Raw genomic sequence first — 19,781 nt, forward strand, 5'->3', positions numbered from 1 at the left:
GATGGAATACTCCTATATCCTGATGGTCACACCCAAATCCACACGTGGTAAAATGGCACAGGACTCCACACATGCTTCGTGCCATTCTCTCTACCATTTGTGCATCTATAATTATTTCAAAATAAAGTTTAAAAAACTCTGTTGAGTGAAGTCTGAGAGTGGTCTGCCTTTCACAGTCCTAAAGGGATTCCATTGCATTTCTCTTTCTGCTTTAATATTTTAATCCCTTTCAAAATTTTAAAAGGCTCAAAGCCACTGTTTTTATAATTCCTTACTTACAATTTCTTCCAACTTCCTTGGCTGTCAATGAGCTGGGACTGTGGACCAAGCCACAGCTAATTCAGAGAATGGAATGAAATGAAGTGAGAGAGCGCTGAGGCCACGCCCAGGGCTTACCCTGATTTACTACTTGGAGGTACGGGGGCGGGGGAGGGCTCTGAGGGGCCCATAGTCTCCAGAAGCTCTGGAAAGGGCGAGAGGCCATTGCTCAAGCTGGGCCCTTCAGGTGGCCGTGGCTGCCAGACGCGGAGCAGGTGAAGGTCAAGCATCAGCTCTATGCCCACCTTCCAAACCACGCCATCAGGGTGGGACACTGCACACACAGTCAGCAAAGGACACAGGGCCCATCGCACTTTGCACTGTGCTCATTCTTACCACATGTGCCAGGGAGACCCAGCACATGCCGGGATTGGTTATTGGTGGCACACCGAGGAAGGCTGGGACTGTTAGCCAGAGGCTGTGCTTTACAAGAGACTGGAGTCCACAGAACAGTAAGGACTTTTGGTGGTGTGAGGTGTAGGGAGGGTCGGGGACTGGCTAGGAAGAGGTCTTACCTCTAAAACAAGGTCTGAATTTTCATGCCTTCCAATCGTAGTGCTTTTATTCAGGACAAAATAGCCTTCTGCACTCTTTAGATAGGCTTTCATATTCTCTGCTTTCCCTATAAAAGGTTTTCAGAAAACAATTTTGTTAGAAAAATACAGTCCTCTAATTATTCAATGTCATATTTAGAATGAATGGAATACACCATAATGTCCACAGGAGAAGTCAGCAGAGGTAGGAGTGGATAGCTGGATTTAACAATGATCACAATGATAATTCCACACATTTTTAAGACTGTCCTTTTAACAGTGATATCCGGCATAGATGAGCTTGCTTCTGATCACAAGAGGACATCCTTTGTGTAATTCAGAGCACAAACAAGCAATAGCAAAAAAAAAAAAAACAACAAACAAATCTGAATTCCACTGATAACCGCTCTCCACCTCCCATTAAGCTTAGTTTGGGGTTAGTTATCTGACAGAATCAAGTACTCAGTGTTACTAACCCACCACTTACTAGCTCTGTGACTCTGGGTGATTTACTTATTCTCTCTCTATGCCTCTGTTTCCTCATCTGTAAAATGGGGCTAATAATACTCTGTATCCCAAAGAGTTTTTTGAGGATTAAATGTGAAGCATCTAGAATGGTGATTGCTACACTAAATACCCATTTGTCCTACTGTGATTGTGACTGTTATTAATCTTGGGCTTCTGAACTTTGACTCAAGAAACCCCAACTTCTACAGAGCTTCTTAAAGTGTGGAAGAGTCAGTCATCAAGGAAATGGGCATTAGAAGATACTTTCTTTTTAAGTCACCGCATTCCTTCATATATTTAGGTTGAAAAAAAAATGATTTCCAAAGACAAAATATCAAGATTATAGCTTGGCTGTACGGTCAAGACTCTGTACGTATCTTTTCCTGGCATTTTATTAGGAAAATGTCAAACACACAGAAAAGTTGAAAGAAGTGGATGGTGAACTTCTATAGAACCACCACCCAGATTCTACAATCAACATTTTGCTCTATTTGCTTTTTCACATATCTACCCATCTATACATTTTATATTTTAATGCATTTCAAAGTAAATCCTATACATGGTTTTAAAATTTATTTATTAATTTTTGGCTGTGTTGGGTCTTCGTTTCTGCGCGAGGGCTTTCCCTAGTTGTGGCAAGCGGGGGCCACTCTTCATCGCGGTGCGCGGGCCTCTCACTATCGCGGCCTCTCTTGTTGTGGAGCACAGGCTCCAGATGCACAAGCTCAGTAGTTGTGGCTCGCGGGCCTAGTTGCTCCGCGGAACGTGGGATCTTCCCAGACCAGGGCTCGAACCCATGTGCCCTGTATTAGCAGGCAGATTCTCAACCACTGCGCCACTAGGGAAGCCCTATACATGTTTTTTATTATTTATTTATTTATTTATTTATTTATTTATTTATTTATTTATTTTTAATTTTTTTTTTTTTTTGCGTTACGCGGGCCTCTCACTGTTGTGGCCTCTCCCGTTGCGGAGCACAGGCTCCGGACGCACAGGCTCAGAGGCCATGGCTCACGGGCCCAGCTGCTCCGCAGCATGTGGGATCCTCCAAGACCGGGGCACGAACCCGTGTCCCCTGCATCGGCAGGCAGACTCTCAACCACTGTGCCACCAGGGAAGCCCATATATACATGTTTTTTAAAACATAAAAATTTCAGTGACTTCAGCTGGTTCCAAGATGTTGATGATAATTCACATGATATTTGAATTCTGATCCATCTCAGTGCCATGTCAAAGATAGCCTCTTTTCTTTTTTTTCCTTTTTTTTTTTTTTTTTGGCTCTGTTGGGTCTTCATTGCTGCATGCGGGCTTCCTCTAGTTGTGGCGAGCGGAGGCTACTCTTCCTCACAGTGCGCAGGCTTCTCATTGTGGTGGCTTCTCCTGTTGTGGAGCATGGGCTCTAGGTGTGCAGGCTTCAGTAGTTGAAGCACGTGGGCTCAGTAGTTGCGGCACTAGGGCCCTAGTTGTGGCTCGCTGGCTCTAGAGTGCAGGCTCAGTAGTTGTGGTGCACTGGCTTAGTTGCTCCGAGGCATGTGGGATCTTCCTGGACCAGGGCTCGAACCCGTGTCCCCTGCATTGGCAGGCGGATTCTTAACTGCTGAGTCACCAGGAAAGTCCCCAAAGTCTCTTTTCAACTGAAAGGTCACTGAAGTGTGAAGTTCTTAAACTGTGGATAAAAACAAAAATCTCTAGGTCTGACCGTAGAGGGTCTCCGGTCTGGCTCTGCTTTCCATCAACATCTCCATCATCATTCCATCACTGAATCCCTACTAAGTGCCAGGCACTGGGCTATCCTTTTACACACATGGCCTCTTTTCATCCTCAGAACCACCCTGCGAGGCAGATGTCAGTATTGTCCCGCTTTACAAATGAGGAAACTGAGACTCAGAGAAGTTGAGGTCACACAATAGTAAGTGTGTGACAACTCTGAGCCTTTGCATGTAACCAGTGTACAAACCTCCATTGCTGCTGGTGGGGCAGAGTAGGGGTGGGGGAATTGCACTGTCTGCTGACACTTGGCACATGTAATAAAAGAAAGTCCTTGAAACCAGCATTCTATCCTCTGAAAGGAAGACGAGACCCTACCTGGGGGTAAGAGAAATAAAAATAAGCAGCATAGTTTATATTTGTAAACTTTGAGGCCTGTGGATGTCCCACAAATATTGATGCTTTCATATAATGAGAAATACATTTGATTAAGTTCGCTGTCATGTATACAGGGGAAAAGACATTTCCTCTTCCCAAAGAACCATGCTCTGCTGCCTTCAGTTATTAATCTTCAATTGCAGAGGACCATGTTAGCACGCAACACATTCAAGTCTAATTAAGCTAAAATGGAAACTTCCAAGAAATGTCTCTTCTGCAGGAAAACCACAGGAAATGCCACTAATCTAAAACTTAAACTTGGATCATGCACATATTTGTTTTTTAGCTCTCACCCCAGACGTCCCCAAGGCTGGGGTCTTCTCTCTGCTCAGACGTCCCCCCTCGGGGCAACTACCTGACCACTCTGGCTAAAGGCACCCTCAGTCATGTTATTCCCCTGCTAGTTTTCCCCTGCTGTGTTTCCTTCCTTGTACTTATCATTCTCTGACATGTTCTTGTTCCTTTCTTTAGTTATGCTTGCTGTTGGTTTGTCTTTCACTAACATATATGTTCCTGGAAAACCAGGACTGTGTTCATTTTGTTAAGAAGCAATTCTTCATGGGTATGTTGTGTTTGTACCCATCTTCAGAGCAAAGGCATTGAAATATTTTGTCCTGCACTCACTTTCTCAGGATGCTTGTATGGCAAACAGCCTGGGAGGATAGAGGTAATGTTTCTAATAAAGATAACGGCTCCTTCTGGGGCAAAAGTTGGGCAGGTTTGCTAGCAGCCCCTTTCAAAGATTGCAGTTTCCTGAGTTTGGAGTTCCTTACCTGGGACACAGACCCACTGTGCACACAGCATCCACACTGGCTGCTCTGCACCACCCCAAGGGACTTTCAGGGCAACAGGAACCAATGTGCATATGCAGCTCTGCTGCCTGTTATGTCGGCTGTGCTGTGAGTAATCAAGTTCTTTGTTTCTGGCCCAGGAGTCTCTTGTCTTCTGCCAGGAACTATAAGCTGGGCAGGCTAACTTACTAACTTTCAAACAGGGTCAAATGTCAGACCCTTTGCAGTTCCTGCCAGTTCTGTGCATTACCCCTTCTCCAGGGTAGGGGGCGGCAGGGGGGGGCAGAACCTGACACATAGTAGGTGCTTGGGAAACACTTGCTGAGTGAATGAAAATACAAAGGGCACCTCTAAGCAAGTCAGTACAGCCAGCTGGCTAGGAAGCTTTGATAGTAACTACCTTTCATTTTTCCTGTCAGTATCTAGCTTAGATGACTCCTTGGAAAACCTAAATTCTATCTCTTTAGCTTTTGGATTGGACAATATTTCTCCACCTTCATTTTGCCCTGTGCATCACTTCCTTGCGTGAAAACACTGTCAAAGTAATTTGAATGTGTGGAGCTCTGTGAATTCGTTCTTACTCAGCGCCATGGAGCACCAGCCACAGGAAAGAGCAAAAGGGCTTCAGTCATCTGCGTTCCCCCGACCACTTTGGATGGCTCAGAATTGGGCTATAGGAGCAAACTTTCTTTTGAGGTTTACAGTGGCCTCAAAGTTCCTTAAAGAAGGGGAGTTCAGGTAAGGGGCGGGTGTGTGTGTGTGTGTGTCTCTGACCATTGGGTGGGTGTTGTCCATAAATCAGGGGAAACAGGGGTTCCTCTCTTAATCCCAGCTATACTCACAGGACATCCAAGAGCTAGTGCCCAGGAGAGGCTTAAAGCTCCCGTGCCGCCTCCCTTGTGGGGAGAGGTAGGGGCTGCACTTAGGAAGGAACGGCTGGTGTTGGGACACCTTTTCTGGGGTGCTCCTGGCGACCCGAGCCTGGATCAGAGAGTTCGGACTCGGCTGGCGCCGGGTCCCCTGCCTACCCCAACGCCCTTGACCTCGCAGGGCTGGCCTCCTCCGGCCCAGGTTTCCGCCCGCCGCCTCCTCGCGCGCCGCTCTCACCTGGCCAGAGGAAGAAGCCCACGCCTCGTCCTCCGCCGAGAGCCCTGACCTCCGCTCTGCCGCCCTCCCGCGGAGTCTCCAGGCGAAGGCCCGCAGCCCGCGCGCCCGCCCGGCCTTTTTACAAACGTCGCCACGGCAACGCCATTCTGACGGCCGAGCTGGGGAGGGGCGTGGCGTGCGCGGTGCCCGAGGATGAGGGGGAGGTGCGCTGGCAGCACCCGGCCAATTACAGCCCGCTGCAGCGCTGCGAGCCCTCCCCGACCTGCCCCCTAGAGGTCCCCAGCCCCGTTTCAAGGATGGAGGAACAGGCTCAGTGTTCACAGAAGTAGCTCCAAGTCTTACAGCGGGGAAGGAGCAGACTCGAGAATCCTCCCTACTGACCTTAGCTCTAGGCTCGGTGCGTTGAGGAGGGGGTGGTCAGGCGTGGGAGGGTAATGGAGCTGAACCACGAGAAGCTTGGAGGTTAGTACCCCCCGTCCCACCCGAATCTCTAGTTCTCTCTGTTGTGGAGGAGAAAACAGAGTAAGCTGGGGGGACCATCACTTCTGGGGGTGGGGGTGGAGATGGGAGATGGGTGGGGTGGAAGGAACACTTCTGAAAGAATGGAAGATTCTCCCACGTGCTAGGGAAAGGGTATTTACAAGCCCACAGCCTTACTGTTCCTGTCCTTCCCTGTCAAAACTCGCGTTTATTCATTCATGTGTTCTTTACTTCTACAAACATCACCTGAGTCCCTATAAGGTCAGACGGTGGCCCCAGTGTTGACCTGGATCAGATCCTTAAGAAACCCCCCCGCACTCCCCATGGGCACGGGGCTGGGGGGATGGAGCGTGTGGAGAAGACATGCAAATGCCAACTATCTCCCCTCACCCCATGTCACCTTTTTCAAATCAGCCCCTTCTGTCTGGGAGCAGAACAGCCCCGCTGACTACCTACAGAATGCCTCATTTCCCTGGCAGGAAATGACGGACAAGGTGCCCCAAGACAAACTCAAAATATTCATCTGAGAAAGATGAAAGATGGCAGACTCCACTCTAGTCAATTAGAAGAAGATATAAGAGAGAAAAATCATGGAAATCGATATGGGATGGAATATATGGTAAAGATGCTCCCACATGCCTAGAGGCTCTTGGAAATGCACATTCCCTGGCACAGACCTCAGAGATTCTGATTAAGCAGCTCTGGAGCATGGTCCAGGAATGAATTTATTGCATTCTTGCAAATTCCTTGTGCATTTGTTAAAAGCTTGGCAAAACCTCAGGACTTATTCAACCCTGCAGTTGAATCGCAGAGCCCTCCCAGAACTTTTCCCTAGAAATCTCTTCGAGGCCCTCAGTCAGCCTGGAAGGTTCTGCCTGGGTTAGTTCCATTCGACCAGAAAGACCTTAGGAATGTATGAGGAGTGACCACAGAGGCCGGGGCCCTGAGTGGTAACTTCAGAGGAACAGAGAGGGTCAGGCTCAACTCTCCAGGCACATTTCTGCCTCAGGGCCTTTGCAGTTACTGTTTCTTCTCCCTACCAGGCACTTCCCCCAGGGATCTCCTTCAGCTCCTTTAGATTTTTACTCAAGTATCACCCTATTTAAAAGGGTCTTGGAATTCCCTGGCGATCCAGTGTTTAGGACTCAGTGCTTTCACTGCCCGGTTCGATCCCTGGTCGATCCTGCAAGCCCCATGATGCCACCCAAAAAAACAAAACAAAACAAAAAACACCCCCCCCAAAAACATGAATAACAAAACAAACACCTCACTCTATTGCTCTTCCCTTCATCTTACCACTCCTCTAACATGCTATTTATTTAGTTTCCTTCTCTTATTTGTTGTCAGTCTCCCCACTCCCAACTCCCCCCTGCCCCCAACTTAAGCTCCATGAGGGCAGGGATTTTTTTCTCTTTTGTTCACTGCTGTATCACCAGTACCTAGAACAGTGCCTGAATGAACGAATGAGTGAATGAACAGGGGCAGCCCTTGCCACCCGCCCACAGCCTTGCCTCCTACTCTTGAGCTGCTGAGCTGAACTGTCCTTACCCCAGGACCTAGGCTTCTGTAGCCTTGGCCCTCCCCAGCCCCATGCCCATCTCCATGCTTGTCTTCAGTGTCATCAACATGAGCACAGAACGCAACCCTGCTCACTGCCAGCCAGACCCTACGGAGCCCATCCAGGCCAGCCTGGAGCCGGAGCCGCCCATGGCCCCCTGATAGGCTTGGGAGAGCATATGTTGCCATTAGTCCATCTCTCGATGAGGAAATACTAAACGGAGAACAAAGCTGACATTCAGGCTCACTGGAGCAGAAATTGCCAAATCTTGATTGGATCCTGCCACTCCCCACAGGATGCCACAGTCATCTCAAAGGGTGTGTGAAAGTCTAAAAACCCAGTTCCATGTCATCCACTTAAATTTCAAAAACAGAAACTAAAATACCCCAATAACTCATGGCTTTATCATAGCTTGTCCTGGGCTGAGTGAGAGTTGTACTTTGCGATGATGGGGTGTTCAAAATACTGCACCTGGGGAATTCCCTGGCGGTCCACTTGTTCGGACTTGGTGCTTTCACTGCCATGGCCCGGGTTCAATCCCTGGTGGGGAAATTAAGATCCCGCAAGCCACAAGGCATGGCCAAAAAAAAAAAGAGGTTTCTAGCTTATACGGGCTCCTTGGTGATGCCTGTAATCAATCAATCTTCTTGAGCTCTGGGTGGCTACCAAGGCTGTACTGTGTCTCCATCAACATCAGGATGCTGGTGTCTGAAAGGCCTGGGTCCAGGTCCCAGCTTTGTCATTCCCAGCTGTCCTCCTAATACTGGAGAGAGTGATGTTAACTCCAGGCTTTCCACCCGCAGGGCTCTGTCCCAGTCCTTCCTGTGGATCATCTCATTTAATCCTCAGCATAACCTGGGGCAGTAGGTGTGTGTGAAACACCTGGACCTCGGAGCTCTGCAGAGAAGCGCCCAAAAGTGTCGTGACGGGTGTTATTTCTATCACGTCACTCCCACTTGAACAGGAAAATAGGGCTCAAGAGCCATGGAGGTGTGTGACCAAGGTGACACAGCCAGAACAGGATTTGAATCTAGATGACTGTGATGGGACGGTATTTTCCCCGGGGACCACACGTGACAGGTGTCACAGCCACGAGACACCCATGCTCACCACCTGCTTTCCCTCAGCCCTGAACAATCTGGGCTTCCGGCTGTCCTGAAGTTTGGGCAGTGCCTGCAGCAAGAGAGGGAGGGAGCTGAGGTCAGGAGTGGGTAGCTGGGGCTTGCCAGGGACCTCTCCTGCCACCCACTGGGCTTCTTTCCTGCAGGACCTCTGCCCCATAAAATCTCATTGGGCCGCAGTTACCTTCCCTGGGCTGTCCTTGACTGGGAGAGCCCATCCACTGTGCCCCCTCCCCAGATCTGCTTGTTGTCCCCTGCATTCCAACAAGAAATGAATGCTGGCCTCCTGCCTGGAAGAGGTAGGGAGCTTGCCCAGCCTTTAAGGGGTAAGAGAGAGCCAGGGAAAGAGCTGGAACAGGAGAAAGGGAGTGTAAAAGAGAGAGAGCGCTCGAAGGTCAGGAAGTAGCTAAGCTGTTGAGTAGGTGTCAGATGGGAGAGCAAAGGGCCACTGGAGGATCCACAGTCCATTACTAACCTGACGCTATGGGCTAAGGAAATGCAGGTTTTTATATACACACACACACACACACACACACAGGTTCACAAAAATAAATTCAAACCACAAAATCACAGCTGGTCACTGAGGCCTTCTGCGGCCGTGCTCACCCCCTTCCCCTGTCAGAAAATGAGAAGTCACCCAGGTGTTTTCTCAGATACACACAAGGCTGGTTGGGACATTCATCTCTTGCAAATCATAGATCTGCCAGGGGGCTTCCCTGGTGGCGCAGTGGTTGGGAGTCTGCCTGCCAATGCAGGGAACGTGGGTTCGAGCCCTTGTCTGGGAGGATCCCACATGCCGCGGAGCAACTACGCCCGTGAGCCACAACTACTGAGCCTGTGCGTCTGGAGCTTGTGCTCTGCAACAAGAGTCCGCGATAGTGAGAGGCCTGTGCACCGCGATGAACAGTGACCCCTGCTTGCCACAACTGGAGAAAGGCCTCGCACAGAAACGAAGAACCAACACAGCCAAAAATAAATAAATAAATTAGTTAAAAAAAATTAAAACAAAAACAAAAAACCACTGTCTCTAAAAAAAAAAAAAAAAAAACCCAGAAAAAAAGCTTTGCCAGGGAGGTCAGTCTGTATGTTCTGTTTGAAAACTGCAGATGAAGGGTGCTGATCCCACCTCTGATCGGCCTGGTTTCGTTTGTTTGTTTGTTTTATTCTGTCTGTACCTCACTTCTCTCACCTGTAAAATGGAGGTAATAACAGCATTGACTGTAAAGACCAAATGAGTTAATATGTGTGAAGTAGTAAACTGTGCCCGGTACCACAGACTCCTTCTGTGAATGTCCGCGTTGCTGTCTGTCTCTTTGCTTGTTTTTGTTGTTTTCTTGATGATGTGGGAGGACAGCACCATCTCAACCCGATCACAGCCATCCTGGGGAGAGCTTTGATTTGCATCGTCTCAGTCCCAACCCAGAGCAAACTTGACCTCTGAACACTCGCATATCATCTTGCTTGTTGCCCAGGGACATTTCTGGGTGTGGGTGTCAGAGGCAGGCTGAGCTCCCCTGATCACTGCTAGAGGGATTCTGAGAATCCAGCTGGTCTCTGTGGGGTGGCACCTGCAGGACAACTCCATATATTCGACTTCCAGGCATCCAGGCAAATCAACCTCCACTACTTTTTTTGGGGGATTAACAATGAACCACTATGAATGGGGTGAACCAAACTAGCTAATATTTATTGAGGCTTGTTAGGTACCAGCCGCTATGCCATGCACTGTTTTATTTAATTCTTAACCCAACCCATTTTACAGAAGCGGGCTCAGAAAAGTCAAGTAACTTGCCCAGTTACAAATCTTGTAAGTGATAGGTCCAAGATTCGAACCCTGGCTGTTGGACTCCAGCATATTGTCTTTTTTGTAAACTTTTGTTTTCAAAACATAATATACATCTCGAAAAGAGCACAACTGATAAGTGTACGCTTGAAGAATTTTCACAAAGTGTATGCACCCACCCTAACCAGAACCCAGAACAAGAAACAGAACATCACCACCCGCCCCCGCCCCTCTGAGAAGACTCCCTGTGCTCATTCTTGTTACCCCCTCCCGCTTGTCTGACTTCCAATCATAGATTAGTTCTGCTTGTTTTTGAACTTCATGGAAATGGAATCTTACAGATTCCATTTGCTGCCTGGTTTCTTTCACTCAACTATGTGAGGTTCGACCACGTTGTCTGATGTACCTGTGGTTCATTCATTCTCACTGCTGCATTGCTTTACACTCTGTTATCTATTCCTGCAGAACAAATTATGGCAAACTTAATGGATCCCAAAAACACACACTTATGTCACAGTTTCTGTGGGTCAGGAATCCGGGCTCTGCTTAGCTGGGTTCTCTGCTCAGGGTCTCTCCCAGGCTGCAATGAGGGAGGTGGCCAGGGCTGGGGTCTCATCTCAGGCTCAGCTGGGGAAGGATCCTCTTTCCAGTTCATGTGGTGGTTGGCAGGATACAGTTTCCTGAGGGTTGTTAGTTAGTCTGAGGGCCTCACCTCCTTGCTGCCTGTTAGCCAGAGATCCTGCACTGTTTCTTGCCATGTGGGCCTCTCCATAAGGTGGCTTGCTTCATCAAAGCCAATGAGAGTCCATAGAGAGAGTCTCCAGGCAAGATGGAAGTTACAATCTTCTGTAACATAATCACAGAAATGACATGCCCATCACCTTTGCAGCATCTACTGATTAGAAATAAGGTACAGTCCTGCCTACTCTCAAGGGGAGGGGACACAGAGGTGTGAACACCAGGAATAATTGGGGGCCGTTGTGTATGCCTTTTGGTCTGCACATGTGCGCATTATCTCTTGAGTATATATCTAGGAGTAGAATTTCTGGGTCACACATACATCCAGCTTTACGAGATTCTGCCAAACATTTTTCCAAAGTGCAGGTACCATCTACACTCCCTCAGCAGGCTATGAGCTTCCCAGTTAGAGCACATGCTTTCAATACACTCCTCCCCTCTCTCCTTACAGAAGGGGTGTTTGAGCTGGGGCTCTTTGGGATGACAGGTCCTAATTCTGGCCCCATGTCAGAATCACTGGATTCCCAGGCCGCTTCGCCAGACATTCTGATCATTTGAAGGCTCAGATACAAACTGGAAGTTGCACTCCATGAGGTGAGGATTCCTGTATCCTTGGTGCCCGGAGCAGTACCTGGCAGCAGTGCCTGGCAGGTACCAGGTAGCTGGCACTCAATAAATGTTTTTTTGATTAAGTGAATGAGTTTAGGAAATATTGTTCAAGAGATGGGCCCCAGGGCGGGTATAAGCTGCTTAAACGGGAAGGAAACTTTGTTGTGTCTGAGGCTGTGTGCATTTTTCTGGGAAGAGGGCTCAGAGCCTCAACCAGGTATGTCCCCAACAAAGGTTAAAGGCCGCTGTGATTGGCTACTGTCCGGCTTAGGTATTTTATCACATGAAGAAAGAACTGGTCCCAGGGTAGGAGGCATGGGAACTGTGGAAAAGGTCCCATGGTCCTTAGAAGTAAAAAGCGAGACAGTGCTTGCCTGGGGTGGCTCATAAACTGAGACCTTGCTTGTTTTGACCTTTGACCCATGGTAGGTCTTTTGGTACATCTAGCCACTGCCTGGCCTCCTGGGACCCTCCCTGTGTCTGTCTGTTGAACAGAAAATTCCAGAAGGCCTCGGTGCCCTGAGTTTCCATCAGCGGCAAGCCAACATGAGCCCTAGCTTTTGAAAAACCCCTTTCAATGAATAGAAAGCCTCCCAGTTTATCTGGTTTGAGATGACCTCATCCTTTGTCACCTTCTCTCTTGTTTTCTGGAGGTTTCTCAGCGTCTTGCTGCTGTCTGCATTTTTTTCCCACGTGAACAGTGCACCTATTTTGGGCATTTTGTCATTGTTGTTTTGGGTCATTCCCGTCACACATTTTTTATATTCCTTTCCAGTCAGATCAACCTCATGCCTCTCTAGACATTTCTTCTCAGGTTTCCTCTGAATCATTTCGTTTGGTCTAAATATGTCCAGTGTTTCCTCCTTCCTCACTGCGCTCTACATAGACCCTCTCTTTTCCCCGGAACAACTGTTCTTTTCTTTCGAATCCCTGACCCAAATCCTCATCTTTCACCATGTTTTCTGACTTCTCCTAAGAACTGATTGTTTTTTGAAACTTAAGCCTCAAATATCATCCCTTCTAATCTGGGTCTGAATTTGGATCACGGTCAAGAAGCAGGCGAGACAGGAATGTGGCTGGGTAATTAGGATCCTCAGCAGAAGGGCTGAGTGTTCATCGGGCGGTCAGAGGGGCCTGGGGATGGAGCGAGAGGTATCTTCTTCTTCCTGGGGTAGGGCTTAGGGTGGGGTTGTCAGGAAAGCGCTAAGAAAAAAGGACCCATTTGACTTGAGTTCTGAAGGAAGAGTAGGATTTCTGGAGGCAGAGCAGGGAGAGAAGAGGATGGTCCAGGGCAGGAGCAGTGGGAATGGAGGCTAGAAGATGAGTCATCAGAGAACCTAGGGACAGGAGTACAGAAGGAGAGGGGTGGCCAGGTGCTGAGACCGCAGACTGAAGGTCCATGGTCAGCCCTCAGATATGTTTGTCTGGCTTTCCCAGTGTGTTAAAACACTTTTAATTAGTTGCTGAAGGGAGAGGCCTCTTTCTGTGGAGTGACAGAGAAACCTATTCAAATTGTCTTTAGCATGAATGCAAATTCACTGGTTACCAAAAATGAAAAGTCTAGAGGGAACCTCTGGGTTCAGGCTCAGATGATTTCATGAGGCCTTGGCCTCTCTCCAGCTCTCAGGGATTCTTTGAACCATGTGGATCCAACCTTAGACAGAATCTCTGTATAATGGTCACAAAAAGGCGGCCAAAGCTCCAGCCCTTACATCTTCTCAGCTTTGAATTCCATAGGGAAGGATAGGAGTCTTTTTCCTAAGCTTCCCCCAATGGCCTCACTGCTTCTCATTTTCTCTGGGTGGGTCACAAGCCCATTGCTGAGTCAATTATTGTGGCCCAGGAGACTGCTCTGATTGGCTGAGCTTGAGCCACATGCCCAGCCCTGCAGCCAGAGATGGAATCAACACCATCTCTGAGAAGCTGGACTGAGACTAGGAGAAAGGTGTTGTCCCCAAAGGGGGATCATAACCCCATAATATTTTAGAAGAGAGGTGAATTGTTATCAGGTGACAAAAACCAGATGTCTACCACAGTAGCCAACATGTACAGATCATTGACATCTGGATTTATGCCTTTTTTTGGGAAAATGGGAATATCTGGCAATACCTGGACTCTCTTCTTGTATATAGATCAACAATCTGCTGGGGCTGAGAAGAGGCTTCCTCTTTAGATACAGCCTATGTTCTGCCTGCCCAATGCACTGCTCATATTTCCTCTCTGGCTCCTGGAAGCACTTGAATTTTTATTGCCAGCATAATTTGATTCTGTAAAGAAATCTGTTTTTCCCACCAGAATGGAAGAGCCAAATATACAGGGGTCAAATAGCTCTCCCGTGCTCCCACAAACTCCTGAGGACAAATGCCTGGCCAGTTTTGATAGTCTCATTCCTTGCTCATTTTAAAAGCCTTCTTTAAAAAAAATATTGAATACATAGTGATTTTAGAATCTGTTATCTGATAATTCCAACATCTGAAGTCTTTTGGTGGAGTGGCAGAGGGGTGGTGTCTCAATGTCTTGTTTGTTGTGTCTGCTTACTCTGGCTCATACTGACTTATTGCTTGGATGTTTAGTAATTTGACTGTGATCTCATTCTTGATTGAACTTAATCTGTGAGAATCCTGAGGGGTCTGATTCCTGGCTGCTTTTCTCTCGGAAGTCTTTTTTGTTTGTTTCAGCTGGATGCCGGGGATGCTAATAACCTCTGAACACTGACATTTATTTCCTCAACTTGGAGTTTTCCCACTGAATACATGGAGTGTAAACTTGAGCCCCAGACCCACGTGGTTACAAACCTTCAGGGTGATCATCATCATCATCAGTATTGTGGCCATTGTTAGTTTTCCCCTCCAGAGCCACATTGAAAACTACAGGTTTTCATAGGCTCCCCTTTCTGAAAGACCAGAAAAAAAATTTTTTTTAAGCCCTCCTTTTGCCAGGGTGTGGAGCATCTTTGAGGGTGCCAGCTTAATACAGGCATCTTAGACTTGGTTAGCTCACTTTGCAAGGCCCAAGGCTTAATCTCCCGTTTCCTGCACTTATTAAACGCAAATGGCTTCCTCATTTGCTTACGCTTTGGTTGTAGCTCACTCTGTTTGTGTTGTGTGTCTGTATGTTCCTTTGAGATTGCCTACATAAAAATTGTTTTTTATTATGGGATTTTGGAAACACACACAAAACTAGAGAAGCCTGCGATTAACTCCATGTATTCATCATCCAGCTTCAACATTTTCCCAGTGTTCTTTCATTCTTTTTTCTTCCTTTTTGAGATTTTTCTAGGTTAATTTAAAGCAAGTTGTGTCATTTCACCCATAAAGACATCCTAACTGAAAGGACTTTTTGTTCCTTTACATTATCCCCGCCTGGACATGATCACAGCTAAAAATACTTATAATCATTCCTGAATATGATCTATATTCAGTCCATGCTCACATTTCCTTGATTCTCTCAGAGATATCTTTTTTACTGTTGGTTTGTTAGAATCAGGATCCAGACAATGTCCACACATTACACTTGGTTGTCATGTCTCTGAAATGTCTTTAATTCTGTAACAGCAACTACCCGCCCCTGACCTTTTTTATCCCCCAGCCACTGATTTGTTGGAGAAACTGGGTCTTGTGTCCTGTAGAATATTCACCTCCTGGATTTGGCTGATCACTTCTTCTTGGTTTCAGTTAACTTGTTCCTCTTTTCCCCATGTTTCCTGTAAACTAATAGTTAGATCTAGAGGACTGAGGAGATCAAAGTCTTTTTGTTTGTCCAGACGCGTTTATAGGCGGTACTGTGTGATCCATCCTGCATCACACAGTGAGCACATAATGTCTGGTCATCCTGTTTTTAACGATATTGAGATTGAATGGTAAGTCCAATGCTAACAGACTGAGCCATCCATTACAAAGTCCCCAACGGCTTTTTTTCCCCCAATAATTAACATTTTTAATTTTTCATTATGGTAAAATATATATAACATAACATTTACCATCTTAACCATTTAAAAATATACAGTTCACTAATGTTAAGGATATTCACATTGTTGCTTAACCAACCTCCAAACACTTTTCATCATGTAAAACCAAAACTGTCTACCCCTTAAACAACTACTCTCCATTTTCCCCTTACCCCAGCCCCTGGCAACCACCCATCTATTTTCTACTTCTATGAATCTGGCTACGCTAGGGACCTCATATAAGTGGAATCATACGGTATTTGTCTTTTTAGTGACCGGCTTCTTTCACTTAGCATAATATCCTCAAGGTTCATCCATGTTGTAGCATGTGTCAGAATTTCCTTCCTTTTTAAGGCTGAATAATATTTCCTTGTGTGTATATACCTTGTTTTATCCATTCATTTGTAAATGGGCACTGGAGCTCATCCATCAACTTTTTACCTAATAGGTTTAGCATCCTTTGAGGATCATTCCCTGGATCCGTATTTCTTGTGGGGTCACAGAGTTGTGATTTTTTTCTGATTGTTATTCCTTTGGTAATTATTAGCTAGAATCCTTCATCAACCATTTGTTTATTTGTTTATCATAAACTACAGTTGGTTCAGGGAAGGCAGAATAAGAGATTGGTTCTTTCCTCCTATGTGTCATTATTCAAAGAAGCAACTGCCAAAGTGACCAGTGAGTTTTAAAAAATATCATTAGGAGTCTTTGATTTAAACAGTGTAGATGTGTTTTAATCCACTGAACTCATTATGTGGTTTGAGGCTCGTACTATGCCACCTCAGGGGTTCATGCAGGTTGGCTCCCGTGTTTTTGTTTTTCCAGGTGGAAACTAAGCAGCATTTACTTGTAACCACCTATGTTTGTATTGCATTGGTGTGGTCTTTAGACAGACAACTCTGCCTCTCAGTTTTCCTTCGCTGTACAAGGAAGTTGGACAAAGTGAGCTCTAGCACCATTCCTGTTCAAAACTCTCCCTTTTGTAGCATTTTCATTACAGAGAACAGTATGGTTTAGTCATTGGCTTCTTCCAGTCCCGTGACTGAATGCAGTTACCAACACCTTCCTTTCAGAAACATGAAAATTGCCACCCTGCTGATACTGTTTTTAGTCTACTTCTCCATACTGCATTTTCCCCCAGTAGACTTAAAGCTGTACCTCTCAGGGATATTTTGCCTCCCAGGGGACTTTTGACAATGTCTAGACACATGTTTGATTGTCACACCAGGGAGGAGCTACTGGTATCCAGTAGGTAGAGGCCAGGGATGCTGCTAAACATCCTACAGTGCACAGGACGGCCCCGCCTAACATAAATGCTCTCCGGCACCAAATATCATTAGTGTCAAAGCTGAGAAACCCTGACTTGAAGAAATCCATAGAGATAAAATCATATTCCTCTTACTTATATGTTTCAGTGAAAGGAAGTACATATAAAAATGTACACATCTGAGAATTCGGCTATACATGACGTAGGACAATGAGATCGTCTGGTTTTAACCTACCCATAGAATTTAGTCATTTGATGTGCATCTCCTTACTGTTTCCCTTCAATCTTATTTCTGGCTCCTATTCTACCCCTTGAGACCTTTCTATTATTGGCCTGAGGGAAGGTTAATGGACAACTTTTACTGTTTTCAGGTCAATGGAAAAATCTTAGGTCTTAAATTTTTTTTTTTAGACTCGGGAAATAAACATCAAAATCACCTTTTATCGCAAATAGCAGTTAGATATTTTTGGTCCCAATTCCTCTTTGCCATTTTAATTGATTGAGTGGATATTTTCAATAAACTTAGCATTACCTTTCAAATTATTGCTCTCTTCTGCTCACAGCATCTCCTGTGAGATGTGTATTCCTGAATCTTTCTCTCTCATGCTTTTGTGCTGATTTGAAAGAACCCACTTGGTGCTAAAATGAATTTATCATTGGCAACTGCTAGAATGGTGTTTCCTTTCCTAATCAAAAAGTCAATTCGTGGGCTCATACTTTGAATCTGATTTTCAAAACAGACAACTAATTTGTCAGAAACAAAAAAAAATGCAGCTTTATCTTTTTTGTGGTTGTTGTTCAGCTTTGAAAGAGGCAGCATTTAGATAAGGCAGGTACATTTATTTTTATTTTTGGCTGCGTTGGGTCTTTTTTGCTGCGCACTGGCTTTCTCTAGTTGCCGCGAGTGGGGGCTACTCTTCGTTGTGGTGCGTGGGCTTCTCATTGCAGTGGCTTCTCTTGTTGCGAAGCACGGGCTCTAGGCACATGGGCTTCAGTAGTTGTGGCACGCGGGCTCAGTAGTTGTGGCTCACGCACTCTAGAGCACAGGCTCGGTAGTTGTCGCACATGGGCTTAGTTGCCCCGCGGCATGTGAGATCCCAGACCAGGGCTCGAACCCATGCCCCCTGCATTGGCAGGCGGATTCTTAACCACTGTGCCACCAGGGAAGCCCAGGCAGGTACATTTATTCACTTGTTTATATCAAGTATTCACACAATTTCTCTTACCAACACATATATTCACAGCTTGTCAAGTTTTACCCAAAAAGTGAAGGAAAAAGCTTGCTATCCCATTATTATATGATTTTTCTCCCTTTTGTGTTTTCTTAAAGTAGATGCTGATGATTTTTCTTGACTGGACATATCATCAAGGATGCTTTCTGAAATAAGTCATCTTGATGATAAACACTAAGGACATTTTCTTGCATTTAAAGTTCCCATGCACCTCTCCGATTTTATACAGTATTGAGCCTAGGTGATCTCTGAGATGCATGCTGTATTGTTTGACATTGGTTCTTTTTTCTGATAAGGAAGACCTATAGCCCAGAAGGCTTTTTGCCATAACTTTTGCTTCCCAAATTGTATTCTAGTTGGTTTTGTTGTGGTTATTCACCCTCCATTAGTTCCAAGTATGCTTTTAAATAATCTAAAATTTCTCCAAATCAATGTGAGTTTCTAACTACTACTGACTCTTTTCTTTCCCACATTTTTTATATTACAATTAAATTCCAGGTTTTAATGCACAGAGTTGGGACTGGAGATAGAGCAAAGGAGAAAGGGAAGAGAAGTCTGTTTATATCATGCCATGGAGAATTTGATTTATAGTTCTGGACTGGGGAGGGATAGGAAAACAGTCTTTGTAAAAGACTGTTTCTTTAAAGGAAAATGGTAAGTACCACACTCAGACTGGTCTCCAAGGATGATTGTTTCCTGCTTCTTTCTTAAGGAACTGACACCGGGTGGCCAGGCTCTCTGCTGGGAATCCTCACTGCCCAAGAGAATGGGTTTTCCTTTGTTCAGGGCAGCGTTTTACAAACTCGGCCCCATTGACTGTGGGGTAGAACAGTTCTTTGTTGTGGGGACTGTCCTATGCATTGGTGGGTGTTTAGCAGAATCCCTGCTCTCCTAGATGCCAGCAGCAGCTCCCCCTCCGGCCACTGTGACTTTGCCAAATGTCCACTGGGGGGCAAACCCAATCCTGGTTGAGAACCACTGATCTGAGGTGAGAACATTCAGTTCTGGCGTTGGCTTGAATCCTTAACAGTGTCACTGCAAGCTGAGAACGTTTTGTCACATGTGGCATCTGGGAGCTGGTCGGCTTGTATCAGCATGTCATCCACCTAACTGCCTTCCTGGAAAGTGCAGAGTTCCAGGAGTCTGATGAGACACATGGCAGTCAGGCGGGTTGGTCCCAAGGAAACTCCTGTTGCCAGGGCTACGTTTTAAAGGTGTCTGGTGCACGTGTATACATGTTCTCTCTAGTGGCTTTTCTGGAGAAATTTGCATCTGTGTATCGTGTGCTCGTATTTCCCTATCTTTCCCTCCCTCTCTGGGTCAGCTTGCTTCGCCATGTCCAAGGAGAGCAGGTTTCCTGACCACTACTCTCCTTCAGTTATTGGAGGATCTGAGCCTGATGTGCTGTGGCTCGCTGTCACGTACCGTCCCATCTTCAGGCACTCTGGGACATCGCTTCCTAGGCCAGCTGCATTGCTACAAGAAACCGGGGAATGGCTTTCTCCTGTCGGCTCAGCATGAAAGGTGCTTCTGAATGGTCTGACGGTGCCTTGCGAACCACCACCCACACAGGTGGCAAGAACTTTGGAAAGCATCCACCCCTCTGCCATGAGGCTGTCATGAGGGGGTGCAGGCTTCCCATCAGA

General features: G+C 46.4%; 1 protein-coding gene and 1 pseudogene across 2 annotated transcripts in view; one reads left to right on the top strand and one right to left on the bottom strand.

Annotated features, from left to right (window-relative positions):
* The window catches only part of LOC308620100 (forkhead-associated domain-containing protein 1-like), a 93,503-nt gene extending 92,123 nt beyond the window's left edge, over window positions 1-1,380 (bottom strand). Inside the window, exon 1 of the mRNA XM_081239429.1 lies at window positions 834-1,380. Coding sequence (XP_081095555.1) covers window positions 834-926 — 93 coding nt within the window. The 5' untranslated portion in view covers window positions 927-1,380. The remainder of the gene's footprint in view (window positions 1-833) is intronic.
* Window positions 1-19,781, top strand: part of LOC308620770 (centrosomal protein of 78 kDa-like) — a 1,829,729-nt pseudogene that overhangs the window by 1,493,378 nt on the left and 316,570 nt on the right. The window lies entirely within an intron of this gene.

Source organism: Mesoplodon bidens (assembly GCF_964165515.1).
Source record: "Mesoplodon bidens genome assembly, chromosome: 7".
Classification (NCBI taxonomy): domain Eukaryota; kingdom Metazoa; phylum Chordata; class Mammalia; order Artiodactyla; family Ziphiidae; genus Mesoplodon; species Mesoplodon bidens.